Source organism: Acyrthosiphon pisum, chromosome A1 (assembly GCF_005508785.2).
Source record: "Acyrthosiphon pisum isolate AL4f chromosome A1, pea_aphid_22Mar2018_4r6ur, whole genome shotgun sequence".
NCBI classification, from domain to species: Eukaryota; Metazoa; Arthropoda; class Insecta; order Hemiptera; family Aphididae; genus Acyrthosiphon; species Acyrthosiphon pisum.
The window spans coordinates 166,521,119-166,533,393 of NC_042494.1; the positions used below are offsets into that span (position 1 = coordinate 166,521,119).

The following is a 12,275-nucleotide window of genomic DNA, read 5'->3' on the forward strand; positions in this document are numbered from 1 at the left end:
GAAATTAACAAGTTAATTTTGCATTTTTAGAAGTAAGTTAAGTTATTTTATTTTGTTTTTAATTTAATTATATTTCACTTTTTCAGTCTATTTCTTTTTCATGTCAAAAAATATGTATCGTAAATTTTTTAAACTTTAAAGTCAAAAATGTATATCATTCGAATCTAACTTACCTATATGGAAATACTGTACAAAGTATAAACACTAGTCTATAATTTAGTTTTGGGTTGGAAAAAAATTAAGTACGCCAGCGTTGTATAAACAAATTAACTTTTTTTTTAACTTAATAAAAAGTGTGTATTAACTTTTGACATAACTGAGTTACCCTATAGTTAACTTAAATATAGATAACTTTTAACTTTTTGTTATTGGTGCATATTAACTTAACTTAACTGAGTTAAAAAAAAATCATTAACTTGCCCAGCATTGCACATTTTATTATAAATATATTATAATATTATAAATATGAAATTACATTTTAATATTTCGTATTAATTTCAATAATTTCTAAAATAATAAACACGCTATAGTGATTTCTACATCTGAGCACGCAAAATCTGAATATTCGACAAAATTGTGCTGCGATAACGTAGGTAAATCGCCTAACTGGCGAAAAAGTATATAATGTGTGCGTTTCGAATATTTCGGTTAATAGTATGATCCGAGACCATAATATTGTCTATCCTCTAAAACAAATATAATTAATTCTGATTGTGTTTTGTTTTTCCCATTTAAAATAGATTGAATTACGATCAAAACCATAATGCAGCGTCGTACTAAATTAATTACACCGTCAAAAGAAATTAAGTGAAACGCATGATTTGATTTTCAGATTTGAAAGATATGTCTCGGAATGTTATAAAGACAGTCTTAAAAGGGAAGGAAAGCCAGAACAATTGTTGGCTGACATGGACGTGGAAGAGGCACTGGACATGTTATCAGCCCAGGGCCAGTGGTCCAAATGCTTGGACGTCGCCCGACCACACGGACAAGTTGTTCTCCACAAATATATTGCGTTATACGCCACGGACTTGCTTAGGGTAAAATAGGCTGAAATTAAACTTATTTTATGGTGAACGTGTCGATCGAATTAATACCAAATCCAGTCGATTGGTGTCTTACTGTTGGCGTAAAACAATAAAAATACTATAATATCGTTTAGAAGAATATACAAAAAAATAAACATAAACATTTTTTGGGAAAAATATAATATAATTAAATATCAGTTTGGTTAACAACTAATAATAGGCTCACTTAAATGGTGCAATACCAAAATTAAGTGCAAATGTAAAACACTGTTCAGCAGTATAAGTTTTCGAAATAATAAAAATAATACAATCCCTTCATTAATCCAAGAATTTGCGATTATATTGTTTTCATTAAAACACATAATAATATTATATACATATTAATGAACGGGATATTATGCATTTAATTTTTCAGGAAGGTAATACTTTTGAAGCATTAAACTTATATACGCAGTATGACGTGCCGGCCTTTCCTCAGAATTTCAATATATACAAACGCATAGCATTAGACGTGTTCAGTAAACGAGGGATGGACAAAGTAGAGAGCTACGATATCTGGGCCAAGCTGAGAGATATGTTTTTCAAATTGGTATAAAATCAACATATACACAATATATTATTACTATTGATTTATTTCAGGGTATTATTTTTTTTTTTTTTCATTTTAGTGAGTTAACCCGTGCAAACGTCCGAGCGCAAATAAATCATTAAACGCGACATTTTATTAAAGCACATATTTTATAATCATACATTATATTATTATTATTATTATTATTATTATTATTATAATAACAGAAAACTGATCAAAAAAATAATCAAAAAACCCATATTATATTTCTTTATATTTTTGTGATTAGGTATCATAATATATACGCGTATGATAAATTTCATCTCAAAACAATTCCAGTTGTAGGAATTATAATATAAAAACTTAATTAAATGTATGTAGGACGTAGGTACAATACGTCATTGTTTGATTCACATAAGATCTATTTTTTAAACTTTTATATTAATCCGACACAAATTTACCTACTGTTTCATATTTCATTTTTATTTTTAATGGCATACGTATCAGCTTATATCTATTGCATCTTTTCAAAACATAGAATTTTCAGCATTTTATAGTCGTTAATATTATTTATTTTTTTACTATAAAATTAAAAAATACTAGGTACTGAGCAAAAAAATAAAACAAAAAATGCTCTCATAGTAACAACCGCAATAAATTATTGTAATCTGTTGATGTTTACTGGATTCTATATTATGTAGCCATGAAGGCACCACGTCATTATCCCACGGCAAAATAAAAATTACGAAATATTACATCATTAAATTGTACATATAGTGTTAGCGCTAAAAGTGTGGTTTTTCTATTATTATTCTACTCTGCGACACATAATAATGATAATATGCAATGTTCAATAAACAGGAATTTTCATTAGCAAATTCATTGCTTATTTATCAGCACGACAGAACAGATATAATACCTTAAGTCACCAATTCCTACAAAAACGTAAATTGTCCATTTTATAACTATAGGTGCATTCAATTAAAATACACACTACATGGGTAATAATAATACTATAGAAAAATATAAACGGCTCAAAGCAAAATCGTATGATTGCGAGCCTATTTTTTTTTTATTCATACAACTGATACCAGAACATTACTCTAAGTAGTTTTTCGTTGACTCGATTTTAACAAGATCATCGAATTGAAATATTGTGCACACACGCACGAAATTTGTTCAAATTTACTCATCTTATATCATTACTACACACACACACATATATATATATATTATTGTAATGTGCTAATGTAAATGGTTTTGCATATTATACAGCCTTGCGACGATAGCTGCAATTCACAATATACCTACCTAAGCATATTATACCACACGTTGTAAAAAAAAAGGTACCATCTTTACAAAACGGACCACGTTCTCGTGGGAATTTCGATCTCCCAAAGTTCATAAATAATTCAAGGCCTTTGTTTCACAATATGTGTTTTCAAATTGATCCCAATCGCGGGATAGATCCAACTGAATTTGAATAGTAAATATAAAAAAAAAAAAAACCAAAAAATACAAAGATCATAATATAATATCAACTTCAAATGTATATATAGAAGTCTTGTATTCCGCGAATTCACACTACCTATCTATATTATGTTGTGGTAATGTCGGTAATACATAATATTTTATTTTTATTAGATCTCTGTGTATATTTTTTTTCAGACAATAATATTTCTAAAAAATATCCGAGCATAAGGTTATAATTTGAATTCGAATATATCATACAATTTATTTGTTGTTATTGGTACGCAACGAAACATGCAATAATTTACAGTTTCAGCAATAAATTCAAAACTATTTTTGAGATACCGTTTACATAATTATTCAGCCAGTATTAAAGTCATAATATTATGTACACGGATATTTAAAATATTTTAGTATTTACTCTACAGTATAATAACCTAATGGCAATTTTATATATTTGTTAATAACACGCTGCATATAATACTATATATAAAGTACAAAAAATATTATTGTTTTCTAATAACTACAAAATACTATAACAATTATAATATACTTTGACAGGTGTTTTATTTTCATAAATTAATAAGACTAAAATTTCAATAGTACATTGTAGTATTGAATAATAAATTATTCTGCTTACACGGGTCATTAAAAAAAATCTAACTGTTTTTACGCGTTTTTTAATAAACTTTTTACACATTTTTTTTAATAATAAATTAAATCCGAGTTCATAATTTTTCAAACGCAGTCATCGAACAAATTCAAAACGATTGGCGATACAAGACTATAACCTGTCCCGGAACGAACAATCGATATTATTCTATATTCTGTACCGTATATGCTTTACTCTATTAGTTTTTACCGTGGTCATCATTATACCATACACTTTCCATAAAAAAAGGTCGTCGTTCAAATCTGCATACTTTTTTACGCATCAATAAAGCACAGTTTTCCCAAAAATCACTCCGTTCAATACCGCATACACTGATATAACCTATGTACCAATAAAGCATATTATAGTCATATTTTGTCTAAAATAAGAAAAAGCCTCGTAGAGTAAGTACCTATACACGTAATACGTAAAGTAGATAGTATAAAGATAAAGAAATGTTCATTTGTATAAAATAATCAATTTATAAACAGTGAAATAACTATTTAATTTAATATCAAACTTTATATAAAACCATCGTTTTAATAGTCGTAATAAAACTTCCACATGTAAATGTATTTTAAATACAATCTAAAACATATACCTACTTTATTTTATCTTATATCAGCTATATATTTTTCTTTAATTTACATTGACACAATTATTATTGATTGCGGTGATTTATTAAATAATAGTATAATAAGTTATTTGATTTTTAACCGTCAGTCATTTGTGCGTGGTTTTGAATATTATCGACCCTCCAACATTTCCATTCCAAGCAATTTACGGACAAAATTCTGTGAGTGGTATTTGACGTGGGTGTAAAATGTACGTATATGTGGTTATGAACTATACCGTTCGCGTTTTCCGTGGGTTTTGAACGATGCTCAGTTTCCATATATTCGACTTCTTATTATAATATGTCAATCGATCTAGTAGGTATACCTACGTCACACGAAATAGTTCTTATCTTCGGACATGAAGGACATGAACGGGACATGTGGCTTGGATACGGTCCAATTCCTAACACAATGTTTATATTATAAATACTTGGAAAAAAAATTGGCGTTGAAACAATATTCCACCAGTAATATATAATAATATGGTAACCGTTTTCCAGATGGGGAATATCAACCAACCAGAATCGGAACTCAGGAAAGAGTTCGAAAAGTATATGTTCGTATCCCATTTATACGCGATGCGATGTGCTTTTGGCGACATATCATCCCTCAGCGCATTAGTCGTGAAATTATTGGTGGCTCTTTTGAGATACACGGACATCGTTCCAGCGGATAAGGGATACTACGAAGCAGGGATTGCAACTCGAGTACGTAAAGGCTAATAAAATTAGACAAATAGCTAGACTGCGTTTATAGTAATAATAATTATACGATATAATATTGAGTATGTATTTCCTCAGATCCCCCGAGGGCTTCTGTGGAAATCATAACACTCGCGGTTAATCCGGCCAAATTGTAATTTAAGCTGGTAACAATTATTGCATAATCATATTATACCTATGCTAGCGGTCTTTGTTTGAACTTCAGAAGAGAATTATATTTCTGAGAAAATTATGTATTGAAAATCACATATTATTATATAGTGTTGTCGTCTTGTAATTATTATTGTGATTTTACGTGAAATCACTAAAACAAAATCAAAGCCTTTATAGGCATCTCCATATTATATAATATATATTTTATATTTCGAACAGGCGCCGTGCATTGAAATACAAACATGCTTGCGCTTAAATTATAATCATTCAAAACAACTTTGGTACATTCTATAAACCACGCTGCTCACTATCCAATTAAGGCTTTCACTATGTTTATAGTATAATATTAGATGGTACCTATATTATCAAAAATAAGGGAAGGAGTTACGTGCATTCGTGATATTTAAGGCAATTAATATAGTATTCAAAATCAAAGTTCAGGGGTATAATCATAAAGAGAATATAAGATAACGAACGGAAATCATTTGTCTATAAGTGTACGCAATATATAATATTATACGGTATACCTAGACAGATCTCAATGAAAACATTAAAAATTCCTTTTTGAGAGCTCCGACATCGTACACCATGAGTAAACAAAACAAAAATCTACAATGTTAAATCATTTTAATATTTAATGGACAATGTTTTTCTTATCGTATTGTGTTATGTTTGAAAGTCATAAACATCATAAATAATCGTATTTAACTATGGAAGAGTTGTGTTATACGTGGAAAATAAACTAACGGGTCGCGTGTGAGTTTATAGCTTAGATTAATTATAATTACCTATTTACAATGATTATTTCATAATATTATGTACATACGTTTAAATGTAAAATCAGAAAAATACTAAAAAAATTGTACGCTTAAATCATATTTATTTATTGTTGCAAACACGAATAACTATGTGTCTAGGACTTATGTACGGACTAGAAGGGCCAACTGATTATCACGAAAAAAAATTACATCTCGTCTCGAAATGTAATAGCTTCTTGATTGAATGACAACAATTTCTTTTTTGTGTACAACAAATCATATTGTTATAACGATATAATCTTCTTGTTGTCACTAACAGATAATTTCTCGTTTTCACGAAAAAACATTATTATTTGTAGGGCCTCCGAAATGAAACCCCGTATACTTTTAAAGGTGTAAAAAAAATTAAAATTGTGTTTTTTTAGCGGTCACATTTTATTTAGAGTCAAATTTAGAGTGAAAATAAACTTAATGTCCAAAAGTTCACACAGCTTATCAATAATAATACTTGGGATTGACGACTGGCGTATATAATTTCTATTTACGACTGAGATATCATCTAGTGCTAACAAGAATATGTTTCCAACCAATCGAGAAGTTATGTTGTGAAAACGATAAATTATCTAGTAACAGCAAGAAAATTATGTCATTATAATAGTATATTCTGTCGTTCAAACGAGAAATTATCTAGTGTCAACAAAACAATGATATCGTTCAAACGATGTATTTTGTCGAGCGATTGAGAAATTATCTAGTGCCAACAATGAACAAGAAAATGTCAATCAATCGATAGGAGTTATGTTGTGAAAATGAGAAATTAACTAGTGACAAGAAAGTTATATCGTTCAAACGATATATTTTTTCGAGCGTTCGAGAAATCATCTAGGTAGTGCCAACAAGAAAATGTCAATCAATCGATTGGAGTTATGTTGTGAAAATGAAAAATCAACTAGCGACAACAAGAAAATTATGTAGTTGTAACAATATTTTTTATCGTTCAAACAAAAAAATTATCTAGTGTCAACAAAAAAATTATATCGTTTAAACAATATAGCACGACCAAACATCTAGTGCTAACCAGAAAATATTGTCAATCAATCGAGAAGTTATATTATTGTGTGAACGAGATGTAATTTTTTTCCTCGTGATATTCAGGTGGCCCGTCTACGCTTTAGTACCTATGCGCAGTATAATTAACTATTATAATTAATTTCATTCCATCAATTTCGACATAATATGAATATGATGTAAATTTAATAATTTTTCATTTCCAAATTAAAAATAAAAACAATTTTCATAAATTAAGATATTATAGTTAATCATATTTGTTTGTTCAAAAACTAATCAATCATAAATACTTTTTACCGCATATAATACAGCTATATTACTCGTTAGTCGTTAAGTCATTTTCAATCAATTATCATTGAGTTTTAATTTTTAATCATTATTTTTTATTTTTTTATTATATTAATACAAAATATATAAATACATGTTTAAGTTACAATAATGCTATATCATATTACTCCGTATTCTCAACTAATTTAAAAATAAGAAAATACGCTAAACAAAATATTATTTCATTATGAAATAAAATAATAATAACGACAATGGAATTTTCATATACCTAACTATATAGCCTATTTTGAAAGAAAAATAAATAAAGTAATAATAATAATAATAAGTATAAGTATAAATATTACATCATGTCTAGGTAAACTTAACGTGAATGTTTCTCTTTTATTACTTTTAAATTTTAATACCTACAGAGAGAAAAGTTTTTTGAACAAAATAATACTTAAAACAGATGTCGTCTAATTGTTCAAATATACATTTTTGTAATTCTAATATCATTATTATTATAAAAGACTTCTTGATCAGATGTAATATTTTTAGCACTAGTTTAATATCATTGAAAAGAAGTTACCTCCACAAAATTATCGCACTTTCAAGTCAAATTAATTTCATAGTGAAGAATAAAATATCATTAATTCATAAATGTACTAAAAAAACTTTTCTAAACTAAACACTAAGGTGATTAAAAGGCTTAAGCACAAACACGTATATTATACCAAGCATTAAAAAAAATTACTTTTATCTACTTAATGACTAAGAGTTTATTTTAACTTAAAATCACTCCGTTATAAACTTATTCATAAACAAAAACCTAAAAGTATTAGCAGTTAATACTGTTAGTTTAGTGGTAAAAACAAATTTAAAAAAATATATACATACAATTCATATAAGTAGAAAAAGTAGAAAGTACTAAACTTGAAATTGATTATAACAGTCAACGGGACTTTGTCTCTTTGCTCCTTATAATATTATGTATGATGATATTGTACCACAAGTATTTTGAAACAAAATAACTCGGATTTTTTCACGTCATGCCCCGTGCTTTATATTTTATGTGATCATATTTATTATATATAAATCCGTTCGGATCAAAAAGACAAACATTTTATTTTTGTAGTTTTTTGAAAAAGTAAAAAAATAAGGTGACCCAGAAAAAAAATAGATATTAATTTAAGAACATTAGAAATTTAGTGTAAAATGTTTTTTATAACACTATAGATAATACTACTAATCTCAAGCGTAACACATCAAATAAGAATAATAATATAACACATGGTGAGAAAATGGCGGATGTCTACGTCTCTTAATATCAGTGAAATACATTTCATAAAAGTCAAAATTCAAGATAGCCCAATTATTATTATTATGCCGGATAGATGAAAATTCACATCATTGTAATATTTATTTGTATGGAAAAGTTTTACTTTTTATTGTGCCATTAAATTTCATAGGGACATAATAAATACATTTTTCTTAAAATATATTATGCTAAGTTACATAGTCATAATAATGATTTCAACATAAACATATTATGTTATAAATTATATAACTTTTTACTTGTAGCAATGTTCAGATTTATTCCACATAAGAATAACAAGCTCGTATTAGTATATACTCTATGTAGGTATATAAGTTTATAGAATTATTTTACTTCTTTAAAGTTGTAAAGTTTTCGTACAAATATATCAAAAACCATAAAAATCTACAATATTATGCTGAATTTGTATTTCTAATATCTTACTTCGTGATTTAACGAGAATATAAGATCGATTTTTTTGTGATTTTCTAATTAGCTAACTTTTTGTGGAAAATTGATTAAATGATGAAACAAAAAGTATACCTATATTAAAATGTTACGCAAGACATAAAATTAGAATTTTAAAGATATTACAGAAAAACTTTTTAAAAATCAGCTTTTTTAATGGACGCTCGCGTCTTGATTCAAAAATATATGTATAATTAATTAATGTTAGTTATATTCGATGGGCGAGGGGTAATTTTTGGATCACGCCGACCCTTGATTGGATTTTATTTACCGGTGGGGTTTTTATAAATCCCTGAGTTTGTTGATAATTTGTTGTTATCAGTGGTTCCAAAAATTAGATTCAATTAAGGGATATCAGGCGATTTTTATGCAAACTAACTGCATATTTGGATTTATTGAATATTTTAACCCACATAGATAATAATATATTGACGCGGATTTCAAACCAATTATAGATCGATTTGCAAATAAAGAAAATTATCTATGTTATGACTTTATATTACATTTTCATTTTTTGTATTTTTTTTTTTTAGGCTTTTGAATATTATAAGAAAAAAAGATAAAATTATTAAAATCGAATCCACTCATTGGAAAAATCTTTATTTTTATTTGTGGAGGTGGAGGAAGCGTGTGGAGTACTAGTGATATTTTGAGTTGATTGCAAATTTTTAAATCAACCCCGCCCGGGGGAGGGGCTTTTGATTGAGCTTCAGATATACCATTGAAACATTTCATTAAATAATCTTAAATGAATACAATTAAACATAAATGATGGATAATATGAAAACTGCACAAACAGAAACCAACTATAAAAAGGTGGGAAAGTGGGTGTCGTTCTGCTATACAGTAGGTACAAGTGAGTCACTGTAATGGATGGATTGGTTACTCCAAAAACCAAAATCGATTTTGTCGAAAACCGATTTTGCGTAAAAAAACCCGTTTTTCCTTAATTTTTCTTTTGTTTTTCGCCGTGATTTTGAAAACTACTTGGATTTTTACTTTTGACCTTCGAAAAGTACCATCTAAATTCACTTTCCTATCAGAAAAGATACTTTTAAAGAAAATTTAAGCATTTTTACTGTCCTAAAAGGTGATGACAGACACATAAAAAATAAATAAATATAATAATATCAATACATTCATCGCTCAGAGTCTAAAATATAATGATTTTTAATAACAAATAATGGAGACAATCCAGATTTCTCGAATTATTTCTGTAATAAGAAACAAGAAGCCATCTGGTGATAATTTTTAACGAAACCCGTAATCGATTCAAACATGTTGACATGTAAAAATAAAATGCTTAATATATTTCGTCTTGTTAACATACCTAATATTATTTTCAGACATGTACTCTATTATATAGTAATAGTGAAATATTATAGTATCTGAATAACAGTTAATTGCCATAAAAATAAAACGTTAGTAAATAATAAAAAAGTATTTCAAATATTTTAAAAACAAAATATTAAATAATGAATATATAATAATTTTTTAATGTATATAAAGTTGGGTTAAAATATGAATAGGTAGGTACTTAAATAATTTCAATTTCATAATATTTATTTATCTATTTCACAAGGGCAGAACAGAAGGACATCTAGTCGTTAAATAATCAATGTAAGTAGGTCTATACTAGTTGAAAGCTATTCCACACGGAAATTGTAAAAATCTCGTGTCAACAAATAAGCATAATAATATAAGTATCTTTCAATTCTCGGTTGTAAAAATGTTCAAATCGCTAGTATAGGTATAGGTATGTTTGTTTCATAAAACTTTATAATTTCAACGAACAAAAATGCATTAATGATTAAGATTATGATTGAAAAAACTGTGGTTTGCTTTATAGTTAAGGATTAACATCGATTATAAAATAATAATGTTTGCATACTGAACCTAACCTGAAAAAATATCCTATAAAACAAAAACGGAGTATTATATTTTAATATTCTAAAAGGATGTGAAAAAAAAATGTAAAAAAAACTTTACAACGTTTATAAGTATCGAACGGTTATACAAACGTTTTACCCCCAAACGCAGCCTGCATATATGGTTCGAAATTAGGTAGGTAGGTACACAATAATACCGCTTTTTCACTACCAGCTGTAATAATTTGGTGCGATAAAATTAAAAAACAAACTCGGTATACGCGTTTAGGTGGATGAAATAAATTATCTCGTGGACGACACGGTGAAGGGTGTGTCGCTTTACACAGGTTGAATGGTTCGCGGTGGATGTGGGAGGGGGGGGGGAGAAGTAAAAAAAAAAATAAAAAACGAAGGCGGCGCGGTAGGTAACGCTAACTTATTTACCAACCTACTCTGTGTGTAATACAACGAAATGTTATTTTCTATGATATATCATCTCTTTGCGCGTAAAACTCCCGAATTTACGAGTCAAAAGACGTTGTCCCCACTCTGGAAACGTAATTTTCTTGAATAAATAACAATATTAATCCCCGCGCATTTAGCACCAACAAATTGGCTACGTGGCGTATAATAATAATAATAGGTAGGTGGGCATACCTACCCGTATTGTATATAATATATATATATATATATATATATATATATATATATATATATATATATATATATATACATATATTTACGTGTATGTCTGAAAACAATGTAGACGGGTAGCTGGTCGTCGGTATAATAATAATAATAATACGACGAGAATATATGTATATACTGTATACGCGTATATCGTATATGTATGTATATATGTTTGCATAATATATAAATATGTATTATATGTAGCTAGGTATGTGTGTATATAGTAAACGGTGCAGTATTCTGTATGCGAACGTTATCCGTTTCGTGTCTAAAATAACAACGACCGATTTTAACCGATGATGATGTTCGTCTAATTTCACTTTAGATAGGTCCGTTAATTAACGCCGTTGTTTTATAACAATATAATATTATAATGCAATTCGAGCGCCCACCTGCGATATCCCTCGCGCGTATCAATAGTATTATAGTACGGCGAATATATACCTTATAATCATAATATTATCTTTATAACTTATAATCGAGTAGATAATAATGGCATATGTAGGTATATTTTATTAGATATAGGTATATACGCACTATGTGGTCTGCAGAACTCCCAAACTCGTATATTATTGCATTACTTAATCTCGAATTCACAAGTCGTGCGCCGATTAAAGTGGACCCGAAAAAC

The 12,275-nt window shown here is 28.1% G+C and overlaps 1 protein-coding gene across 1 annotated transcript in view; it reads left to right on the top strand.

The window, feature by feature from the left end:
- LOC100568839 (intraflagellar transport protein 172 homolog) overlaps positions 1–12,275 on the top strand; it is a 110,000-nt gene that overhangs the window by 80,531 nt on the left and 17,194 nt on the right. Inside the window, exons 27-29 of the mRNA XM_003245979.4 lie at positions 833–1,040; positions 1,444–1,617; positions 4,836–5,042. Coding sequence (XP_003246027.1) covers positions 833–1,040; positions 1,444–1,617; positions 4,836–5,042 — 589 coding nt within the window. The remainder of the gene's footprint in view (positions 1–832; positions 1,041–1,443; positions 1,618–4,835; positions 5,043–12,275) is intronic.